The sequence below is a fragment of the Mytilus californianus genome, unplaced genomic scaffold (genome assembly GCF_021869535.1).
Source record: "Mytilus californianus isolate M0D057914Y unplaced genomic scaffold, xbMytCali1.0.p SCAF_9, whole genome shotgun sequence".
In the NCBI taxonomy this organism is placed as follows: domain Eukaryota; kingdom Metazoa; phylum Mollusca; class Bivalvia; order Mytilida; family Mytilidae; genus Mytilus; species Mytilus californianus.
The window spans coordinates 44,079,753-44,105,491 of NW_026262745.1; the positions used below are offsets into that span (position 1 = coordinate 44,079,753).

The 25,739-nt window shown below is 33.1% G+C and overlaps 3 protein-coding genes across 3 annotated transcripts in view; 2 read left to right on the plus strand and 1 right to left on the minus strand.

The window, feature by feature from the left end:
* Window positions 1-25,739, minus strand: part of LOC127714274 (tereporin-Ca1-like) — a 470,404-nt gene that overhangs the window by 317,924 nt on the left and 126,741 nt on the right. The window lies entirely within an intron of this gene.
* Window positions 7-2,062, plus strand: LOC127714269 (UDP-glucuronosyltransferase 2C1-like). The gene has a single exon (XM_052220330.1). The coding sequence runs from the start codon at window positions 9-11 to the stop codon at window positions 1,302-1,304; it is 1,296 nt and encodes a 431-aa protein (XP_052076290.1). The 5' UTR covers window positions 7-8; the 3' UTR covers window positions 1,305-2,062.
* On the plus strand, window positions 15,631-25,721 carry LOC127714280 (tereporin-Ca1-like). Its single transcript, XM_052220345.1, has 3 exons — window positions 15,631-15,726; window positions 18,362-18,630; window positions 22,458-25,721. Exons 1-3 carry the CDS (start codon window positions 15,642-15,644, stop codon window positions 22,827-22,829), a joined length of 726 nt encoding a protein of 241 aa, XP_052076305.1. The 5' UTR covers window positions 15,631-15,641; the 3' UTR covers window positions 22,830-25,721.

A 25,739-nucleotide genomic window follows, 5' to 3' on the forward strand; every position in this document is an offset into this window, starting at 1 on the left:
TTGAGAGAATGGCACAAGGTTCAAAAATTGAATCGCAGGTGAAATGGTTACAAGGAACAAACGCTCTCTGTCACGAATTTATGAATGATAAGAAATTGATAAACAAATTAAAAGACCGGAAATTTGATATTGCTGTTGTAGACTACGCACCTGTTCTTTGTTTCACTATTATGGCGTATAAACTTGATCTGCCATTTGTCTCTTTTGGTGCCTTCATAGATCCAACCTTAAATCGAGTTCCATTGAACCCAGCTTTCACGCCAACATCTTTTTCTGCATTCAATGATAAGATGACATTCTTGGAGAGTGTTTGGAATACGCTGCGATATCTTTTGTTAGTCGCTGCTAGACCTGCAGCTCCAACGTTAGAGAACCTGGCAGTCAAGTATGTCCCAGAAAAACCAGCTATTTCTAACCAAGAAGCAAAACAAAAAGCTATGCTTTATATACACGACAGTGATATTCTATTTGATTATCCGCAACTGTTCCCGCCAAATGTAATACTTTGTGGCGGTCTTGCTGCACATCCGTCGAAAAAAGTATCAAAAAATCTCGACACATTTGCATCTGCAAACAAAGGCTTGGTAGTTGTTTCTTTTGGTAGTATTTTCAAAACATTTCCGAATAATACCTTTGGGAAAATGATCGAAGCTTTTAAACAAATATCTGATCTTAACTTTGTGATTCGACAAGGAGATAAAGAGGAGGCAAAAGACAATATTTTGAGACTTCCATGGATCCCACAGAACGATTTACTCGGTCATCCTCGTACCGTTTTATGTATAACACATTGTGGCAGAAGTGGAAGTATGGAGGCTATCTACCACAGAATTCCTGTTATTAAAGTTCCATTAAGTATTGACCAACCTTACAATGCGGGCGTTATGGAAGACAAAGGTTATGGTATTAAGATGGATTTACATGATTTTTCTACTGAGGAATTAATTGCCAATATCAGGCAAGTAGCTTTTACCGATAAGTTTAAGCGGAACATAAAGCAAGCATCGGACATATTTCACAGTCGCCCACAGACCCCTGCAGAAAGAGCAGCTTATTACATCGATTTAGTTGCCAAACATGGTGACAAACATTTTCGACACTTTGGGTTAGATATGCCTTGGTATTCGTTTTATCTTTTTGATGTTATGTGCTTTCTTTTGTTAATGAGCATTACCTCATCTATTGTTATGTATTTAGTGTTTAGGAAATGTAGAAAATATTCGAAAAACAGAACTGTAAAGCATAAAAAAGAAAAAGATAACTATAAAATTTCTGAAACAGGTCTCTTTAAGTTTACAAATTAGTATTAACAATTATTAATGTTATATGGGCAAATAGGTCTAGATGTCGTTTTATGTTAGTAGCTCATATCCCTTATATATTAGCTACAGTTTGCATTGGTGATAGATCCTGATGTAAGCAGGCTATATTAGCAATCGCAGGCCAATAAGTCGTTAACAAGATCTCCCCGTATAACCCAGACTGGTCCTCTATTGGGTCTCACTTCCGGCTTTCTGATTTGTCCAGTTGCTCAATCATTTTAGTAATTGTCCCGGTATATATTATTTGTACTTGTAAAAAAAGAAAACAACACGTTATTAATTTAATGCGTCCGAAGCGCTTTTCTGGATTTACCTTCATCAGGAACGCTCAAAGCCGAATATTTGAAAGCCAAGTATGTATAAGAACCGAAACAGTTGAAGAGCTATACATGTATGACCAAAAGTACCTAAAAAATAGCCAAATTCATCTAAGGTCAACTTTGCCTGAGGGAGTTGAAACCTAAGTTTCTATAAAATTTCAAAATTTATAAACGAACAATTTCAGAAAGTTTGTAATATATACTTTGATACTTGAAAATCGTTACCTGCCAATGGAAAAAGGCATGTATTACTTGACATAAAAATGATAAATATATCAATTACATAGACATGACAAACATCAGGGTTGTTCTCGCAGTGCGAGAAATTAACATTTTCTATAAACCGGATACTGGTTTGCTCAGGTTTCAAACGAGAAGCACACGGCGTGCGATATTTCCGCTATTATTAAATATTTTGCCTCCATTGATGGAAGATTTGAAAAATTGATATTTTTTTACCTTTTATTTCCTAATCGCAATATCAGCCTGTTTTTGTCTACCTGAAAACAAATCCTAATTTAAATTATATAGTACATGTATACAGAGGAAGAAAGTAAGTTTATTGTCCCCCGAAGCAGCAAATATTTCTCAACGAGAAGAAAACCTGTAAAAAATAGAATTTTCTTATATTGAATTAGATTTTTTTTTTGGAATTCGTGACTAATTAAATTAAATAAACGAGTAGAAAGAAAGACTTCCAATTGAGCACCTGATTGTCGGAATAAGCAAAATACACCGGTAAGAGGTGTTCAAATGGAGGTCGATAAACTACATTTTCAAGTAACCAATTTAATACTGCAATTGGTATATTTGAGTAGACAAAATGCATTAAACTACGCCTAAATATCGAAATACACTATTTGCCAATTCCGTTATTGGCCCTTTAATTATTTGTACATATAAATATTAAAAAATGTTTGGAAAAAATCCTTTTCTTACGAACCTTAGTACACTAATGACACGCTACGACTAGTCTTGTGAGTGTTTCCTGTATCATTTCTTCAATATTTTGCACCAAAGATATCCGTATTTGTAGCTTATTAACTAACATGACTTAGTGACTGTATACATTGCCTTCCTAAACGACGTTTTGTCTTCGGCTTGTTACTAGTACGCTACATAACGCAAGAAAGATTTTGGTCAGGAATTTGGACAGGTTTATTATTTCTCGTTGTTTTCAATTAGCGGTAGTGGACGTTTCTTTACAACTAGCAAATGGAAACACTTTGTGTTAAAGGTGAAATTAAAAGAAGCAAACCGGTAATCGGTAACTGACAAATATAAAATTCGTAATGAAATGTTCACTCTTCCGTGAACCGTAACAATTTTACTCCACCATAGTAAGAGCACCTCGTATATAGGACAATGTGTGCTAGATAAGATAATGTGATACTTTAATATACAGAGTAGAGAAATGACAACTGTCAATAGGAGTCAAAATAAATGATCTTCAAAAGAAAGTAGCTTTTCCCAGACATCAAATTGCTTTTTTACACTCGATCGTTATCAACAAATGGTTTGTCATAAAAGTTGATAGCTAGTACTTTAACGGTTGTAATATCAAAACACATAAGACGGAAACACTCTTATCAGGGATCAATACCGTTGCAGTAAAATCTGAAGTAGTGAAGCAAGCAATTAGAAAATATAATTAACATTGTAAAAAGAAGAAGCTGTGGTTTAATTGCTTATGATACACCAGCGACAAAATGACGTAGAATTTCGCAACTATTGGTCACCGTACGGTCTTCATCAATGAGCAAAACTCAAACCCCATAGCAAGCTATATATAAAAGGCACCAAAATGACAAATGTAAAACAATTCAAACGAGAATACAAACGGCCTGATTTATGATCGAAACAATAAACAAAAAACAAATAAGATAAAAAATAACAAACGACAATCACTGAATTACAGGGTCCAGTCTTTGGACAGACACATATATAATGCATTAAATTTGATTTATCGCACGAGAACAAGTTAATTTCATCGGATATCATTTAAGCTTTCAGTGGCAGCGGTCATCAAACTAGATGTAGACTAGATGAAGGGTTTAAATACATATTTATCTTTTTGTATTAGCAAAATAAAACTTTGTTATGTAGACATGGTAGAGGTAAACACATAATAAAGTTAGTTGTGAATTCTTCGAATATTTTAGAAAAATCAATTACAAAGTTATTTTTGTAAAAACAGACATGCGCAAAAATATGAAAAGTTGTATGCGGAAGATGTATGTTGATTAATAAACACTCAACAGTAGATTTTTTCACCTGGTACAGGTAAGGATTTTCAGGGTTTACCTTAAATTTCTAGTACTAATGCTTATAAAAAGTTCACAGTCAAAATATAGTTGTTCAGTCTTTAGTTGTCTACATGGGCACAGGACATTTTTGGAGAAAAAAAATTAAACCACGAGAGGACATTTGAGCGAAGACATTACAGTCCAGCTTAGCAACGGTTTAATCCGTTCATCTGTATTTTCGATAGCCCATTTCAGTGAAAACTTATCTGGTTGAATAAAGACTCGGGATATTAAAAACGTGAACAGTAATTTATGCTGGTGTAATGTCTGAGTTGTTTGCATTTACAATTTGTTCAATCATGAAAATAAATGTTATTGATAAAATTGAGAATAGAAATGGGGAATGTGTCAAAGAGACAACAACCCGACCATAGAGCAGACAACAGCCGAAGGCCACCAATGGGTCTTCAATGCAGCGAGAAACTCCCGCACCCGGAGGCGTCCTTCAGCTGCCCCCTAAACAAATAAGTATACTAGTTCAGTGATAATGGACGTCATACTAAACTCCAAATTATACACAGGAAACTAAAATTAAAAACGATACAAGACTAACAAAGGCCAGAGGCTCCTGACTTGGGACAGGCGCAAAAATGCACATTTTTGTGCTTTGTAAAGAATATTACCATAAAATGGATGTGAAATACCAGAACGTATTAGATGTCTGCATGTTGAGTTATATTTACGAATGATGTCCTTATACCGATGATAAAATTTAGTAAATGTTTTGACTAGTTTATGATATAGAAAACCCTGGTGTAATAATTTTTCAGTAATACATAAATTTCTCTCGCTAAAATCTAATACGTTGTTACATACACGAGCGAATCGTACAAGTTGAGATATATAAACACCATAAGATGGTGACAAGGGAACATCACCATCTAAAAATGGATAATTAACGATAGGAAATGAAAAATCATCTCTTTTATCATAAATTTTTGTATCAAGCTTTCCGTTAATGATATAGATATCAAGATCGAGGAAAGGACAGTGGTCATTTTTAGTATTAGCTTTATTTAAAGTAAGTTCAACAGGATAAATTTCTTTAGTATACATACTGAAATCGTCATTATTGAGAGCCAATATATCATCCAAATATCTTAAAGTATTGTTAAATTTTTGTATAAGATGTTGTTTTGAAGGGTCTTTGCTGATTTTAGTCATAATTGTAACTCATAACAATACAAAAATAGGTCCGCAATAAGTGGTGCACAGTTAGTCCCCATTGGAATTCCGATAACTTGACGATATACGGAATCTCCAAAGCGAACAAAAATTTTATCAAGTAAAAATTCAAGGGCAGATATAGTATCAAAGCATGTCTAATTGACATAGTTCTTTTGTTTGTTGCTACTAAAAAATGACATAAAAGAGTTTGAACATATGTATTCGCATTCCGACTTTTTAAATGCCCATTTAATCAGGTGTGTAAATTTTTTCTTAATAAGAATATGAGGCAAAGTGGTATATAGGGTAGAAAAATCAAAACTTTGAACAGATTCAAAATCACCAATATATGCATGCAATTTATCAAGTACTTCCAACGAGTTTTTGACACTCCAAAAGTATTTAATTCCACTATTTTCAAAGGCCTTATTTGAACAATTTATTATCAGGTTTTTGATTGTACCAAGTGTACTAGTAAGTAGAATAGACAATTTAGAAGTGGAACAATGACTTGAAGACGAAATAAATCTATATTTGTAAGGTGATTTGTGTAGCTTCGGAAGCCAGTACATAGTTGGGACTTTCATTGTATTTGGTTCTGCCTGTAAAGAAGTAGCTAATAGTGTATGTTTGTTACAGATATCGTTTTCTGAAAATGAAGTCAGTTGGAATGTTGGTGAATTGGTGATTTCCTTTTGCAGAACTTCAATGTAAAATTTACGTCAAACTATAATGATATTATTAGCAGCTTTATCAGCCGGGACAAAAACAAATTCCTTGGCTAGTTCTTTTAGTTTATGTTTGATACGAGAAATAGGATTTTTATGGTTGTTGTTAAGGGTAAAATGTTCTTTAAAATGTTGTATACGTAATTCAACTATCTTCATTACTGAATTTAAAAAAAGAGTCCAAAGATTTTTTGTCAGCTTTTTCCCGTTTTATCCATTTCAAACAGTAAGCACGAAGTGAGTCGTGGATGATATTACGACACTCATTCCAATTAATAATTGACGGTGGACGATATTTAGGTCCCTTACTTAGGAATGATTTTAACTCTCGGTCGCGAACGATGTTAAGGTCCCCTGTTATAACATGGGAAATGGGGCCATGAGTGTATTCGGAATTACTACAATTACATGACGTAGGTGTATTTTCACTGATATTTACATCTTTACAGACTTGGCTATAATTAAACACAAATTTCCGGGTAGATTTCTTGTAAATAAAACAAATAAGAGGGAGTTCAGTATTATCAAAATATCCAGGAATTTGTTCTTTGACAGAATGGTCGTTAAAAATACCGGCAATATTTACAAAATCAAAACCTTTATTGACATACTATATTTTAATAAAATATTTTTATGATCATCATGGCGATCAATTTTGGGAAACAGTTTAGAATAACAATATGCCATTATAATTTGAACGATTTCATACTTAGGACTGCAATATGAAATTGTGTTGCAATCCTCTAAAACTTTATTTAATTTATTTATAGGTAAAGAACAGAGCTTGGTTAATAGATAATGTCTGCCGTTGTTTTTTGAAATTTTTGAAATAGAAATAAGGTCCGAAATATTTGTATGATTGGTCCGAAATTTTCTTTGATTGCGATTTTTTCTACGCCCATGAGAACGGTTTTTACGAACAGTTTTAGAAACTATATCCAAAATGTTAACACAATCGGTTCTTGATATATTACCAATTCCCATGATATTATTATTAAGACCGACAGGGTAGACTGTCTGTAATTTTTTAATCCAATTTAATTCAATTATTTTCCGTGATCGTACAAACTTTGAATGAGATTCACCAGGCTGCTTATTTACTACTTCTAAAGGTTGAACTGTTAAATATTTAATAGGATGATTGACAATGTGCTTTTTAAGGTGTTGATAAATGATACTTTTGATTTTATTGGGTCTTTTAAAACGATACAGGTGTTTTTGCGTGCGTTTAGATAAATATCGTCCAGTTTCACCTACGTACTGAATACCGCATCCCGGTTTGCTTCATGTGAGTAAATAAATAATACTGTTTGTTTTTCAAGTTATATCAGTTTCAAAATTTAAAGAAAATGTGCGACCATTAAACGTAGACCTTACGGTATTGTTGGTGGAAAGACGAGGACATGTTAGTAATTTTTTGGCATGACACTTATCGATAGAAGGGTAACCACGATTTTTATAGTTAAAAATGTTAGCGATGGTAGTATTTTTAGATAAGCGATTTTGAAGATTGAGACGTGTAGATACCCTTTGAACGAGTTTAGTATTTAATATTTTTTCCATTTCTAAGCTTCATATTTGTTTTTGTTATGTGGATTTTATTAGAAAGGAGCAAAGACTGGCGTCTAGAATATGAACCAGCACACAATAAATTAAATTATGTGAATATGATAAAACTGTTCGGCTAAAGACGTCAAACGCTATCCGTCATAAATTACCCGAAAAATAAAACAAAAAAAAGGGTATATCAGGGTAGCGACTGACGTCTGACTAAAAAGAAGAATGGGGCTGAATGTTGAAATACTACTTTGTGAAAAATATTCCTAATGTAATGAACATAGAGAAGTTCTCGCTCGGACACACACTCCATAATCTAGTGAAACAATCAGAAGTAACGAAAGTGCTATATGTGAGGGCAAACATCACCCAACAATTTACGTTCATGCATCAAATTACAAACAACATATATATAAAAAAAAAACAAGTGAAGATAAATCTGCACTGTAATCTAGATAAGAAAAAGAAAAGGAACAGTTCCCATCACAATTAAATGAACAGTATTGTATAGGGGTATATCAAGCTCCCATAACGTACGTTCACTTGTACATAAATTGGCAATGATTTTTTTTTAAACTATAAGTGCTGCCTTTTTATGGAATTTATACTTTTTCATGTTTACTGTGGTTGTCTAGGTACTTTAAAGGATGTTCGCTACTCTGTTTAAAAATAACAAGCTTTTTAAAAGATAATTGATAAATAAAGAAACTTAAAAAAAACATACAAAAATGAAAATCCGTGTCCGTGTTTTTGAATTATAGTTAATTGGAAATTGAGCGGGAAATGATTCTCTCTAGACTTTTTATACATTTATCATTGGCACCATTTTCTTTAAAAAATGATGAAAAAATAACAAGGATTTTTATATGATTTTCAAAAATGGCTTTTAAAACTATATGTAATAAAATTATGAAAAGAAAAGTATTGGTAAGCGGGCTAAATTTGTATTAACACTAGATGGATAAAACTAGAGGATTCAGAATATCTGACAAAAGGTCAAGACAAGAGTAGCAAAACTCTTTAAAATTGATTATAATATAACGACATAAATATCGTCAACCAGTATAATCATAGATTATCAACGTTTAGCAAACACGAATTGATACCAATCGGCAATCCTCGGGTGAATCCGCTACTCTCCTTCTTTGAAGGTACGGAATCGGCCGAGTTGTGACGAATGGAATTGATACACAAAATTGGCTGTTGTGCGTTACCAATTTACGCCAGTATAACACACGTTTTACGTAGACCATGCTTGAAATACAATACGGTTATCTCTATTCTAATGCAATTAAACAAATCGGTCCATTTCAATTATTATTTCTGTGTAAAATTTCACGGTAGGTCTAGTGTCCGGCGGAAATTTTTTTTCGAGTGAATTTATATGCGATCAGATTGATTTACTGCTATTTTGCGAGTATAATGGTTTTATTTGTGACTTTTTCTTCTTATTCTGAATGCTATACATGTTTTGAACACAAACGACGCAGAATTTCCTTGTAGTTCACTTACAATATAGTGTTTTATATTGTCCGTTTTTTTTTCGAGAGCAACTTTCAAAACGTCATAGCTTGTCAACAAATGGTCCGGGTTTTTTGAAGAAAATGTGAATAAGAAAGAAGACATTCTTTCGCTTAAAACAGACTTTTTCTAGTTTTTAACTGTAATTTAGCGAAGGACAATAATATCTATTCTTAATAAGTCATAAAAACAGATTAGTATGTTGATCAAATTTAACCATTTTCAATTAAATGATAACTTTCTGTTCTGAAAACATCTTACCACAACTTTGCATTTTTCTGATATATAAGAAATCAAAGGGTCCATTTCAAAACGGTCTTAAGAATCGAGTACAGGGACTCATAATCTTTTAATTCCATTGCATGCTACCTTTGTTCTTACAGTCAATAACATTTTATAATTGATATATACATGTAGGACTCTAAAATGCGATGGTACTCTAAAGTATGATGGTCACGCTAAAGTGAGATGGTGTACGCTAAAGTGCGAAGGTTATTTATTTGTTAAGCACTATTATATGACACGCTAAAGTGCAATGGTATGGCACGCCAAAGTGCGATGGTATAACACGCTAAAGTGCGATGATGTAACGGGATTGGGGTTCAATCAATGGTTTTCGTTAGTTGCTGTGTTCCTAGTACTTTTTCTTTTATTGTTTTCTTTACAAAACAAGCCGTTGTAATTCTCTTTTCAATTGTTTTACACTGGTTATTGTGTGGCACTATATAGCTTGCTATGCAGCGGGGGACATGGCTCCACGATGAAGGCCGTACGGTTATTTGTTGCATACATCAATGACATTTGGTCTGTGGTGGATAGTTGTCTCATTGACAATACCACATCCTCTTATTTTTATTTAAAGTACGATAGTTATTTAAAAGGTGTAAATAAATGGTTACCATGATTGCTGTAGCTAGTAGGCCTATATGATTTATGAACCTGTCTTAAGCAAGGAAACTGTAATTCAGCGAAGGTCGTTTGTTGCTTTCTAGATATAAGAAGATGTGGTATGAGTGCCAATGAGACAACTCTCCTTCCAAGTCACAATTTGTAAAAGTAAACTATTATAGGTCAAAGTACGGCCTTCAACACGGAGCCTTGACTCACACCGAACATATACCCGTCTTGTTAAAAAAAATGTTTTATAGAATAATTCAATTAGAATTACGCAAGTACATGACATGGGATAACAAACATAGAAGGAGTTCTAAACTCCAGCTGTTTTGATAATATTTCTTTTTACAAATCAAGTTAACATCTTCCAGCCCAGCGCCGACCAAAAATGATCCGGATTGGGATCATTTGTTTCTCTCTTCCATCTTTTCTTGTCTAATATAAACCCTTCATCTCTACAAACATTCTCGTTTTCCGGCACGTCCATTTTTTATTACATTCGAGATCAAACGCACTTTCGCGGAAAAACGCACTTTAGCGTATTGAGGCATCGGACTTTAGCGTATTCCATCGAGCAGCCCAGACCATTGCACTTTAGCGCATCAAACCATCGCACTTTAGCGTAGACCATCTCACTTTAGCGTGACCATCGCATTTTAGCGTCCCCATCGCACTTTAGAATCCTACATATATGTTACAGTGATGAAAATCATAGGAGCAAGAACACTAAGGGAAAGGAGAAAACAGTCAGAACAATTCAATATAAACTCAAATATTCTATTAAAGGAGCCCCCCCCCCCCCCTAAAAAAAAAGAATAAAGAAATTAAAGAAACAAATTACAAAAAATATAATTACAAAAACATTTGAATTGAACGGAATATCTATTAATTGAAAACAACACTTTATAATTTTATGCTATATGACCAAACGGACCCCTAAAAATAGCAAAATCCATCTAAGGTCAACTTTGTCTGATTGAGTTGAAACCTAAGCCTCTTTATAATCTTTGAATTTATAAACGGACAATTCTAAATGATTGATTGTTGATTGCTTAATGTCCAGTGGCAAATGTGTCAAGCATGTTCAGGACGAGAACAAATTAACAATAAATGCAATAAGTAGGTCCTGTAACAGGGGACGTTCGGGATAAAGTTCGGGAAATTTAGACTGCTACTGAAATATATTGGATATGGACATAATTGTTGCCTTGCAACAGGTCACCTACCTTCAAAAAGCTGGTGCAAAGGTTCTTTACGTGCAATGAGCTTTACACTCTCTCTACATTCTGACCGGACTTGGCTGCGTACTAGAACATCCCACACAGCCAAACGGACGTCCCACTTTAGCAAGGTTTCGGTCGGCAGGGGACTTAGGTAACCATATTTTTATTCCCCTGTCCCCCTTGGGGGTAAATAATTTTAGAAAGTTTGTTATAAATTATGTCAATACCGTAGTACTGACTACTGAGCTGATGATAAAGCCGGGGACTTGTCCAATGTATTTAATAAACAAGGAAATAAATAATCGGTCCAATGTATTTAATAAACAAGGAAATAAATTATCGGTCCAATGTATTTAATAAACAAGGAAATAAATGATCGGTAATCTTCAATACGATCCTTTTGAAATGATAATAAAAAAGGGATAAATGTGAATATACTATGCGTTCACTTCAAAAATATACATTATTGATTTTTATTTTTTTTAATTTCTGATGGAAATGCAGCTATGTTGTGCTTCATTACTGTGTAACATAGCATAGCATACGCTTGACCAGACTCCTCTTCACAGTAGGAGCAATTGAACATTGTTCTTGATTTCCATTTCTAGAAAGATAAAACTTTATTTCTTATGAAGCAAGAATATTGCAATCTGATTGGTTAATTACCCGTGTCCACCAGGGGATCAAAAAAAAATTGCCAAAATTATAAAATTAAAATTTTGGAAAAAATTATAATAATAAAAAAAATCCAAGTGGAGAAACAAAATATTCTCCAATATTCCCCAAATAAATCAGTTTTCAATTTTTCCACATATAGAAAAAAATTAAATAGACAATATTTGACAATGCGCAGCAACGTCGGAGTTGAAAAATTTGTAGTAGAAATTCGTCACAAGATTTTTTTTTTTCAATATTATTCCCGGGAATGAAAATAGTAAATGTAACATTAAGTATATAATTTAAATTAAAAAAAAAAACACATTTACCCGCTTTACACACTATGTTTACGCATGTCTTAGTCCAACATATCTGAGCTTACATAAAGATTGCTATATTTTGGAATAAAGCATTGTCAGGCTAAATTAAACGTTTGAAAACAAAATAATGCAGGGTTGACAATATCTTTTTATCAAAAATACTAATTTACCTTCTGTGATTTTCTATATAAGGTTCGAGCTTTTTTTCACGTTTTACCAGAAAGGAAGTATGTTTGTTTACATTTTTGGTCATATTTACTCGAAAAAAAAGTGGTCTCACTCGAAAAAAAAACCCGATCACATAACTAGAAAAACAACGACCCCAGTCGGACACTATACCTACCTTGAATCTCGAAATAATGTTATCGTTTTTTTTGCAACTAAACAAGGTGACGTCATGGAGTTAAATGTAAACGTCGGGCGATTTAACAAGGCTTCTTGTATGTCTCAGTATGTAATGAAATTAGATGAAAAAAAAACATTTTGAGGTGAAAAATGTAAGTGTTTTGTTCATTTTTGAATAATACAATATTATTGGTATTGATATATTGAGGGTAAAACGGAACATCCAAAACTGCATCGTGTGTTGACAAAATTACCGTATTTTTCCTATTAGAATCGAAATAACTCATGGCAGCCGTAGTTTTTTCTTAATTATTCTACTATGAATAAACTTCTGCTGCTAAAATGGGCATTGATAATTCCTCTAAAATATGTTAACAATCTGGCGCTAAAACGGGCTATACTTTGGCCTTTTGAAAAATGACCGATGTCATTTTGCTTAAATGTCCTATCAATGCGCTAAAATATCATTCGCCTGTCTACACTATTCATTACTTGACTTGACCTTGACTTCTGTTATTTGTTTAGCATGTTTAGTACAGACACACTTGTGCAACATTACATAGATTTACGCACTGACAGGGATTAGATATATAAAGCAAAAGTCATTGTATGTAAAAGAAAAATTTCATTTAAAGGTCAAGTTTATGAATTATTCTTTTTTTTCTGTTAATTGCACTTCAATAATGTCACTGATATTGCATTTGCATAATGAGGAAGCTTAGTAAAAATGATCTCTTATTAAGTGTTTTGTTGACATATGCAGTGAAGCTATATCGTTTATGAATGCAATCAATGGATAAGATCTCAACATTGTTGGTTCTCAATTACTTTATTGCTTTTGTTCTTTTTATTATTTTTTTGAATAATTTTTATATATTCTGATGACATTTTCTTTAAAGTTAAGTATTTTTTCTCAAAACATCAGAGGTAAAACTCTAGAAGCAACATGTTTCATATCCGATTATTCTATTCTTAACCTTGCAACTTTTTGTTCTGAATTTAAGATCAAAGCTTCAAATAACATTGTCTTTACAAGTATGTAAATCGTACTACTACGAGTGTCTCGTAAAAGAATTAGGATTAAATTTGCACTCAGGTAATCCCACACACAAAAAACATAATTTGACGAGGATGAGATTTGGCGAATCATAAGTCCTTCATTGCTTCAATGAACATTACAACAGCAATTCGGAGGACTTACCTTTTTAGTATTGGATACCTAAGCTTCACAAAATTCCTTACAAATAAAGGTACATTGCCGGCTCATCTGCATGTTCGACAAAAGAATTGTCCACATTAGATTGACAAAAATCTGTCCTCAATGAAAGATAGTCTTCAGAAATACTGTGAAACTGTTTACTCGCATAGTTGTATTAACCATATGTGCATTCTAGAAAAAACTCTAAATAATTTCTGGATAATTTTACATCTCGATGTTTCCCTGAAATTAGTTCAATCAAAACTTGATTTGTCACCCCTGTATACCACCATTCTCCATGTGAAATTGAAAAATCGTCTAAAACAATATTCCACAATTGTTTTCAACATAAAAAAGGTAGCATACGCTATTTTATCACTTAGGGATACCATAAGGCATATTTTTGTTAATAGTGAACAAAAAGGTAAAACATGTTACACAGAGGAACAAGTGATCAGTTTGCTGGAGTATCTTATTGATAACATATTTGTTGAATTTGGAGGTAGACTTTTTCAAAGAGGGGCGAAAGACACCAGAGGAACATTCAAACTCATATGTCAAAAACAAACAGACAACGCCATGGCTAAACGAAAAAAGACCAATAGACAAACAATAGTACACAAAACACAACATAGAAAACTAAAGACTTAGCAACACGAACCCCACCAAAAACTGGGGGTGATCTCATGTGCTCCTGAAGGGTAAGCAGATCCTGCTCCACATGTGGCAACCGTCGTGTGTCTCATGTTATTACCAACCCGGTAATAAGTCTAATTCGGTAGGTCACATTCGAGTCTGTTTGCATTATTCACACGTTGTTGTCAAGATAATGGAATTTTGTGAGACTGTCATACACGTGACCGGTTTAGCTAGCTATTAAACCAGGTTTAATCCACCATTTTCTACATAAGAAAATGTCTGTACCAAGTCAGGAATATGACAGTTGGTATCCATTCGTTTGATGTTTTAGGGACTTTCCGTTTTGAATTTTCCTAAGAGTTCGGTATTTTTGTAATTTTACTTTTTTCAACTCTTTTTTCAACTGTGAATAAAATTTTAAAAAATGAATTGCGAAAAAATAAAATATTTGAAACTTTCTTCTTCCAAATATCAAATGAATGTTCTCTTAACGATCCTGTATTGCGTTTAACAATGTTTAATATACTAAGTGCAAATAGAACCACAACGCATCTTATTCGATGTCAACCTACGATGACAATGCAAAATAGTTCTTTGAAACGTTTCCCGATCATCATGTCATCATGCAACACGTTACAGTTGTTCTAAAATCAATTAGTTTTGCAGCTACAACAATTTTGATTAATATCACAGGGGTCAAAAGCAACTCACACATTTTCAGCAATATTTGACTACACTGTACTTAAATACATGTGATAGTTTTTAAACTTTGTTATATTTTATTACCTTTGCAAGAGATGTTCATTATAGTTGAAATGTGCCATCCAATATACAACTTTTTTCTCAAAATCAGTAAGCTCGGAATTTATCTAAAAACGTTTTGACTGTATGCATATCCAAGATATGCAAAATACCATAATCGGTCATGAATGCTTATAAAATGAAAAAAATCACTCAATTGGCTCGTTTCTATTTGCATTCAATCACTTAACTTGGACGCAAATTTTTATTTTATTTATTACACCCTATAACCAAAACTCCATACAGCGTTATCGTTCGGGTCGTACTTCCCGAAGCGTAGCACTATGTTACCATTGTTTCGGAGCTAAAACCAGCTATATATGCTGTACCTGGAATATAAGTAACACAAATCAAAATCACATGTACATGATTGAAAAATTCGTTATAGCGAAAGGCAATCGTAACAGCAGACATAAATCTACTATACACGATAGAAGAAAAAAATATGTTTTAATGGCAAATCGGAAACACTTATCTTTTTGTAGCTATAGTATGATAGCCGGTGTGTTAAGATTGATAAAATGCTGAATGGTGTCATACAAAATGGAAGTAGACATTATATATGATAATAATCGACATGTCAGCCGATTACAAACTATAGAAAATCGTTCAATCTTATCAATTGTAGGTTATCAATGGTGACATGGCTACTAATCGTCACAATAGATTCAACAACCGAAACAGTATAGAAGAAAATGAAAGCAGTGACAGCGATGAAACAAATATGGGTAAATCTCTCGATCGATCGATCGAATATTGATATGTTCTCTGCAAAGTTCACAATTTTTTCTATGTCTCGAAATATAAGTAAGTATGTGATAGTAACTAATTAATATTCTGTTTTGATCACTTATCTGAACAAAATATTTAAATTAAACGATATGCATCAATCATTGTAGCATGACATTGGTTGCAAAATTCAGTACTTTTCATGTGACTGCAATTGTAGTTGACTTTACGAATTTTCAGTATTTTTGTTTTCCAAACTGTTTTTACTTTCCTTTAATAGCGATATTTTGTCAGTTTGAATGATTTTCCATCTTTACACATTACTTTTTCCCACATGGTACATTGTGTGGTCTTCATTCATATGTGACATTGCACATTCATACATTATGTTGTATATTTTATTCCACTTTTTCCTCAATTCAATTCCACAGTTTTTCAATCGATTGCCATACATTGTTTTTAATTTTTTATATGCCAAAATTCCATGGTCAGAGGTCCAGTGTTCATATATTAAGCTAATGGGTTTTGGTTGCTCATCACAGTACTCACATGACACTTTTGTAAACAATTTCTACATTATTACTTAACTTGATGTCAAACAGTTACTATAGATTAAGCAAGATAGGTTAAATGTATATTCTTCTGTAAAGTCTCCAAGTGCTTGCTTTTAACCAACGATATTCCTAGTAGTGTATAGGAGGTAAGATAAAAATTGTTATCGTTATAACCGTTTGCTTTTTGTACACTAATGGTCAATTTCATACAGTGTAATATGAGATTCAATCACAAAATTATAGAATATTTGCAAATAGTGGTAGTGGTATACCAGCTGACAGCTTTGAGTCCCCTTATGTAAATGAAAAAACATTCAGAGCTAAAATGTTTGAATAGAAGACACTATAACCAATTCAAACAAACGATTTGCAGACATAAATATTTCATAAAAATGGACTAAGGGAATCGTACATACATTGTTTGAAGTAATTGAAACAACATCAACAGATATTTCCTTAGAATAGCCGACTGGTAAACACACCAAAACGATTAAAAAATATATAATTCTAATATGATCTGCACATCTTCAAATATTTTTAAAATGGGATTGGCCCGTTATATGTTTTCCCTTGGTTTTTTACCTCGAAAAACTATGTTGCCGAAATTTCTTTCGTAACCTATTCATGCGCGATACACATGCATGGAATCATTGGGTTCTACGAAAATTGAAATTGTAAAACAAAAACACTTAAGGGCTGTTCTAATGCATCACAGATACAAATAATGCTTAGAACTTGGAAACATTTATACATTTATAATAAAATTAAATTCCACGAAATTTTATGAGTGATCTTGTCGCATTTATGTCATGCCAAACCATGACGTCATACAAATGAAAAGTCTCAAGCTAAAGGTTGTTCCATTACATATTCGGATAATATCTCATTAAACATGTTAAAATGGAGTTTTTGAGGTAGTTGTTGTTACATTTTCGTTTTTTTTTTTTTGCATTAATTGAACATCAATGGCTTCCAGACAGTCAATATTTTGTAGCTCATCTCTTAGTTGCGACATATTAACTGTGCATTTCGATATAACATGTTACTTTTATTATTCTTCCCTTAGTTTATTTATTTTGGATTCAAAATTATTTGTTTTGTATAAATATATTTCCTTTCTCTATTGGTACTGTACACGTATACCTAACAACAAAATTATTTTCATTTACCTGTGTTTAAAGTTATTGCAAATGGATGGTATTTTTGTTCGAGCATATTGTTTTTCTTTAATTGTTTAACATTTCTTACCGATATAACATGTTACTTTTATTATTCTTCCCTTAGTTTTTTTATTTTGTATTTACATTGTGTCATTGGTCAAATTTATTTGTTCAGTGTATGTTCAATGGTAATAATATGTCCTTTGATTGAGTTAAGCTATTTCAGTTGATATTTTATAGTGAGTCTTTCTATGTTGTGATGTTACACTATTGTTTCAGAAAAAGGGTGAAGGTTTGGTACCATTAAAACGTTTAAACCCGCTGCATTTGTTTGCACCTGTCCTAAGTCAGGAATCTGATGTTCAGTAGTTGTCGTTTGTTGATGTGGTTCATAAGTGTTTCTCGTTTCTCGTTTTTTATATAGATTAGACCGTTGGTTTTCCCGTTTGAATGGTTTTACACTAGTAATTTTTTGGGGCCCTTTATAGCTTACTGTTCGGTGTGAGCCAAGGCTCCGTGTTGAAGACCGTACTGTGACCTATAATGGTTTACTTTTATAAATTTTGACTTGGATGGAGAGTTGTCTCATTGGCACTCATACCACATCTTCTTATATCTATTTGACGATAGATGCCAATTAAAATAAAATATTTATTTTAAAAAGTTACAAATGTTTCGGTTAAGAAAATATAAGGTTTAATATTGATGTCTAAACTGGGCAGATTAACTAACAAACTGAATAGAACGACAATAAAGAGTAGCAGTTGTTAATCTTGATTCACCGGTATTTCAATTGTTATGCTGTATATATATTGTTGTATTAATCCTCTCACAGTTTGTGCCATTTTCCTAAAAACATTTTGCACAATATGATTTTTTTTTTCAAATAAATAAGCAATTTTAACTCCACTCTTACACAGGAAACAACTCTAATGAACACACAAGTAAGGGTCGTGTCACATGGAATTCACACAAAATGAAGTCCATGAGAGATTCAACGAGACTCGGCGGTTCTTTGCATGGAACAAGCCTGTCTACACTGATGGCATATACACATTATAGTATTGTTGTTGGTATTGAAATCACAAACTGGACCAAGTATCGTTTGACCAAACCAAAATCGAAGACATATTCAGGATACATATCAACTCCCGCTGTTTCAGTAAGACCTGGACATAAAGAGGCAATGGTAAATATTTATAATTTACTGTTTCGTTTTTAGTACCTATAGTTCGCTTGTCTTTAATGTGCTTTGTCTATAGAGTGTCCACCCGCCATTTTGTTTTTTTTTTGTTGACATAGTTGTTTGTTTTTTTATAGTGATTAAGATTATAACACAATGTTGACTGCTGTAACCAAATTTTTGACTTTTAACCTATTATGTCTGTTTCTTTTGCTCACACGTTGTTGTCAATATAATGGAATTCTATGCAATTGTCATACAAGTGAGAGGTTTAGCTAGCTATAAAACCAGATTAAATCGACCAGTTTCTACATGAAGAAATGCCTGTACAAAGTTAGGGATATGACAGTTGTTTTCATTCGTTTGATGTGTTTGAGCTTTTGATTTTGCCATTTGTAAAGGGACTTTCCGTTTTGAATTTTCCTTGGAGTTCGGTATTTTTATTATTTTAATTTTTTTATTTCTTCTCTTGTAATTGAAATTTCGAGTATCATTTGCAATTTTAAGAATTATGTTAGAGTACTTGTACGTCAGGCCATGCATTTTTCTATTTGTTTTGTGTAAGGAAAATATTCAAAAACTTACCGGCCAGCCATGAAATAAAAACCAACGCAAAACTAATACACATATAAACTTGTAAATTTTGCATATACATTATTATTCTATAATTCAACTAGACTAAGTAAACTGCACATGAAACAGTTGAAAAAGGCATGTTGGACCAAATAATGATTGAACAATCCATCTTTTGTATGTGTTGTTGTTTTGTGGAGGAGTTAAAACAATAAAATGTACAGGTTATTTTAACAATGAAATTACTTAATATTAAAGTATTGGCGTGTTCTGTACATACTATTCAATTATCTTCATATAGTTCGGCTGCCATAAATTCATTATAGTTACTGCTTGAATCTAGGGGCAAAAGATTCTTGATGTAAATATTCTGGCCTGTGACAAATATGGGGAACAACATTTGCGTTAGGCAGAATGATAATTATTATTCAATCCTACAAACTGAAAGACAATGCAGGAAATATTGTTGTGTACACTACCAACTTTTAATAGATTTTCACGCAAAATTAAAAATCCGCGTAATCAATAGTTACCTCACCTCGCCTCACCTATCCTCTTCACGACGATCGGCATTTAAGGCCCGGATACATTATTTAAATTTTACACGTCCTTAGCTGTTTTACTTGCTGTAGCCCAGCTGTTCCTTTCAAGTGTCGTTCTTTATGTCTCGACAGTCCCTCTCCAGGTGGTTTTTGGACGTCCAAACTTTCCCCTTTCCCTACGGTTTCCATGTCAGTGCCACTGCATATATACTGTTGGTTTCCATTCTTACATGGCCGATCCATCTCCAACGCCTTTCCATAATATCATTACTTTAGTTCTTTGTCCAGCTCTGAAGTGAACGTTTACATTTGGTATGGTGTTAGGCAATCTCATTCTCAGAATTTGTCTCATATCTATTTAGAAAAGTGTTTCATTGTTTTTGTCTTTTTCAGTTCTTTTGCTATCTCGAATTTGTTTTCTATTTCATTGTCACAGCCACCTTTTGTTGCTATTATTCTTCCTAGGTATTAAAGTGAAGGTATCAACACTCTCTAGGTCTTTTTGATTTAACTTAATTAATCATGGGTTGTCATGAGTGGTGTTCATCTGCAATTCTTTTGTCATGGGCGTATTTATCTTCAATCCTATCTTGCTGGCATTTTCTTGAAATTTGCTTTTTTTCAGCTGTATAAGTTGGAATTTGTAAGATAGTAGTGCAAGGTCGTCTGCGAAATCAAGCTCCTCTAATTTGGTGATAGATTATCATTTTATTGTTGTTTGCTTCATGACATGGTCAATGGCTATTAACAGAAATAAAAGGCTGGACATTATACAACCTTGCTTTATTCCTGTTTATACTTTGAACCATTCAGATTGTAAGCCTTTGTCTATGACTGCACATTCGAATGCATTATAAAATAGTTATGTGATGATCATGAGTGTGTCTGGGATATAAAATGCTTTCAAGAAGGACCATAAGCTTTCCGTGTGGATGGAATCAAATACCTTGTCATAGTCTACAAAGTTGATGTAAAGAAGAGCATTCCATTCAGACCATTATTCAATGATGTTTCGTAAAGTGAAGAGTTGCCCAGTAGTACTTTTTTCTCCTTTTGAAACCAGTTTGTTCTTATCTGAGCTCATCCTCTATTCCTTCCTGGATCTTTGAATAATGATTTTGGAGAATACCTTACTTGGCACAGATAGTATAGTTATGCCTCTGTAGTTATCACATACTGTTCTATCGCAATTCTTTTTTTTTTTATTTTGACAATAAGACCTTGATCATGTTTAGTTCACTCCTTAATTATTATTTCTTCGTTCATATCATATTGAAAAGAGTGTTTCTTTTATATGACTTCTCAACAGTTGTAAAGTGAATATTCAATCCGCGGAAAAGCCTTCTGTCCGCCTGCACCACTACTACCCCGAACATCAAATGGTCGTCCGCTAAGGATACGCAAACTTTTTTTATTTATAACTCGGCATATACATTGGTAAAAAACTTAATTCATAGTTTTATGATATTTTGTTTATTCAATGTTTCTTTCTTTAATATTCATACTAACATACACTTTATAAAGTATCCAGTTTTGTGTACACTTAACCCGCACATGGACTAAATTGACTATCAACTACATGTAATCAGAACTTGATTAAAACAACATATAAACATTGATGTTAATGAATGAGAAGGTAATATAGTTTAGTTTAAGTGTTGATGACACTAACATCACACCGAGTTCAGCTCAATGTGATCACAGCCTTATTTGTATGACAGAAATAATCAAACTCTTGTTTAGAAATTCCAATGGGGAACACATATACCATTACCAAGGATCTAAATGTATAAAATCCTAACGATTGTGAAAATGACATGTCTACCATGTAGTTTAGAAGGATACTCAAGAAACTGATGAAGGCCAGAGGTCGAAACGTCTTTACAAAATAGACAAGCAAACTGTTTATTACATTCTGCTTATTGCCTTTTTCGATTTAAAACATATAAATTCATTAGTGTTGCTGTAAGTTTAAAAATTTGGATACCTAATTTCTACAAAAAATATTGCTTAATAACCGATAATACGTTATTCCCAATTGTGAACTTTCCAACAGCGCCTGCATACTGAGTATATATCTCCCAATTGATACGATATTCCCGGGCTTGTGTTTCCTATCATGATTTCCTTGATAGAGGATTGCTGCTCACAAGGAAGCTATTAAACCAAGAGTTCCAAATGGTGAAGTTGAAGTCATCCCTTCGTAAATTTTACGGACGCCACCACGAGTTGGTTGACAGTTATGGAATAACGTTTCACAGATGATATCGGATATGTTCCTTATGTCGTAACTACAATACCCTCCCTTCTCACGAATGTGACTTACCGAATTAGACTATTTACCGGATTTGTAATAACATAAGCAACACGACGGGTGCTACATGTGGAGCAGGATATGCTTACCCTTCCGGAGCACCTGAGATCACCCCCAGTTTTTGATGGGGTTCGTGTTGCTTAGTCTTTGGTTTTCTATGTTGTGTCATCTGTCCTATTATTTGTCTGTTTGTCTTATTATTTTTGGCCATGGCGTTGTCAGTTTGTTTTCGATCTATGAGTTTGACTGTCCCTCTGGTATCTTTCGTCCCTCTTTTATATATAATGTTTCGTCCAGTTTCGTCTTTAATATATAAAAAAAGTATTGTTGTCGATGTCGTGTAAAATTTACATATCTTTTGATTAATATATCTAAATTATATTAATATTTTATTAATTTTTTAGATAATGCATAAGCACGGTTATACCACGACAGGATCAAGTGGAATTGTCTCATGGCTAATACAACACAAAGAGAGGCGCATTGCCATCGTGTGGAACTCACCATATTTTTCAAGCAACAGTATGGGTATTTGCCTAACGACGGTTGGTAATGATACTCATAACGATTCCTGGTCCAATATTATTAGTAAAAAGCAACAGGATGAGAAATTGAAATATGAATTTTCTACGTTTTCTGATACGAGTAGTGAAATGATGATTGAAGATGACGATTTTCAGATATTTGGTTCCATGGGAACCAGTAGTAGACCAGAAGTTAAAATAACACTGCGTCCGACAATGACACATGACCTCTCTTATACAGGACCGCCATAGAAGCCGGAAACATATTGGCATAGAAATGGACTGAAAATTGGGTGGCAACAAAGTTAAACTTCTGAAAATGACAGAAAAAACTTACATAGTTTTATAGAATAAGTGCAGAGTTAGTTAGTGACCTCTTTCACTGGTATCTTTTATATTCTATGTTTTTTTTTTGGCCAAAAAATCACGTTGAGGAGAAGGAGGGAAAGGGGTGCAAGCTGGTTGTCGTTCACATCATACAAGAAGTAGGGCCAGGTCACTTTGATTATTGCACAACCTGAAACAAATGCAATGCCTATCAAACTTACTTTAAGTTAACAATATCACAGCTTCATAGTATGCTTACATTGAAGTTTCGATGACATAATGCAATACTTCTGAGACCACATAATTTAGTTTAAACTACTTGCATAAGACTTTTTGATTCATAAATGCAACTATTCATAGAGGTTTTGACAGATTTTGAGTATTCATTCAACATCAAAATAAAGAGGCTAGTGTAAGATCATAAGAAACCCCTTTACGTTAATTCATCCGAAAGTAAATGATGCTCCATATTGGTTATTGGTATGAAAATAAGAAGATGTGGTTGGATTGCCATTGACAATTCTACACCAGAAACCAAATGACATACTAGTAGAAGGTAGTAATTTCATTATAGTTCACCATACGGCCTTCAACAATTGGCACAGCTCATACAGCATAGTAAGCTATTACAGATCCCCAAATGACACGAGTAAAACAATTAAAACGAGAAAATTAATAGCCTGGTTTATGTACAATGCAATAAACGAAAAAATAAATATGGCAGGTTTAAACACGTAAGCTGGCGCCCAACCCTCCTCCTAGACTGGGACAGTGGTGCAACAGGACAACATAAGAACCAACTGTACACAACAATAAACGAAAAGCAAATATTATGATTTACAGCAACAAAACGACACCCACCCAATTACATGTACAGACTACTGACTTAGGACCGACATATATAGAAAATGTTTAAACCTGTTTTCGCCCCTTCTAACTTGGGAAAAAGCACAACATAAGAACAAACTATACAAGTCAGTCGAAAAGAGTTCCTTTAAATCCAAATTATAAGAGTACGAAAGCACGCAGAATTGACAATATTTTATCAAAATTGACTTCATGATACGGTTGTATAGTATTTCTATATATGGAATGCAAGTGAATCTGCAGGGAAGTCTTTTTAGACGTTTTGGGTGTTTTCTATTTTACAAGTTTCTCCAGGGTTTTCCAGTTTCATAACATTTTCCAGTGTTTAAAACAAATAAGCGAAATTTATCGATTGTTTTATACACATTGCCAAACGTTAATGAGGGGCCAATAGGTGTAATACCACCAAATCAACGAAAAAGGGTCGAAAAAAAATATTCCCTTGAACGTGACATTTGTAGGAAATTAATCCTACATTTCATTGCAGTAAAAAAATTTCTTACTCAGAAATATGTATCTTGGGTGTTTCAAAGCACCATTATTTTTTATTTGGTGTTTCTATAGAATATTTTGGACACTTCAGGTTACATGGTTACTAAAGCTTGTACACAGGAAAAATAGGGGAGAAAGTTTGATTGGTTAACTTCCAGTGATGGTTATTTTCTTATATGCAATGAAATGTCATGTGAAATTTTGTCTATAGTACTGGACAGGATAAAACTTTACTCATGCCGAGTATTTCTTTATTTGAAACAAAGATAAATTCTGCACATATTTTTGAAAAGTGCAAATTTAACAAAGACTTATACAGGAAAATCAATGGTGGTATTACACATATAATGGGAAGCTGCACATGCACCTTTGACCTTTTGTGTTCTCTCATTTGTTAAAATTTCATGCTATTTAAGTGAAATATTTCAAATATTAAATATTCTGAGTGGATTGAGTCTCAAAAACACATTTTATGAGAAAATTGCCTTAAAATAGGACTTTACCATGAATATAAGTAGACAGAGCAAGTCATACTCCTTGTTTTTGGGAGCTTTTTCTGACTTTTTCGCCTTATTTCTTATATATAGCTATAATTTTCTTTTGAATTATTGATCTCTAGGCGACTCAAGAAAACAGTTTCTGGACAAATTCTATTGTAATAGAGTAAACGCAATTCAATTTTGTAAATTATTACAAACCACACATAGAAATAAGTTAAAATATATTTAAATTTAAAAAGGTTAAAATTTCACCAGCAGGTCGTCTTGGTTAGCCTTTGCCTGTATGTTTTTCTATTATGATAACTAAATGATCTATGTTTTTTAATTTTAGTTCATTTATATGTTTTGGAGTTTAGTGTGACGTCCATTCTCACTGAACAAGTACACATTTTTGTTTATGGGCCAGCTGAAGTCCGCCTCCGGGTGCGGAATTTTCTGCTGTGTTGAAGACCCATTGGTGGCCTTCGGCTGTTTTCTGCTCTTTGGTCGGATTGTTGTCTCTTTGACACATTCCCCATTTCCATTCTCAATTTTATTGTATAGTAATTGTAACATTCTTATCTTGTCATGTGCACAATTAATTTTGTATACTATGTATTATTATTTCATTCTTTGTACCAATGTTTATACAATGGTTTTAAAGAATAAAATTGTCTTGATACAAGGCATCCTGCGGTCATTAAATTAGGTTAATCAATCAGATTACAATGTAAATTTTTTATACTTAGTTGTTTCTTACCAAAGAAACTTGTTCATGTGTAGGTGTAAATGTTTATAAAGTTTTTAACATTTTTGAAGTATCAAGTTCTTGTTTTAACAGGCATGCGCAAAAAGTAAACACTTGTATCCGGAATCTATATTATGCATGTTAGGTGGCAGAAACCAGTTATTTTACAATAAATCTTTAGAATTTCATGGATTTATGATTTAATTTTCCTGAAAAATCTTTCAAGCTTATATACAATTAAAATGTATG

What these genes read in the sequence shown, in the direction of transcription:
- LOC127714280 (XM_052220345.1), top strand. Translation starts at nt 15,642, where the DNA reads ATGGCTACTAATCGTCACAATAGATTCAACAACCGAAACAGTATAGAA. An exon ending in CAGCGATGAAACAAATATGG is followed by an intron (nt 15,727 to 18,361) that starts GTAAATCTCTCG and finishes ACTCTTACACAG; the next exon opens with GAAACAACTCTAATGAACAC. An exon ending in CTGGACATAAAGAGGCAATG is followed by an intron (nt 18,631 to 22,457) that starts GTAAATATTTAT and finishes TTAATTTTTTAG; the next exon opens with ATAATGCATAAGCACGGTTA.
- LOC127714269 (XM_052220330.1), top strand. Translation starts at nt 9, where the DNA reads ATGGCACAAGGTTCAAAAATTGAATCGCAGGTGAAATGGTTACAAGGA.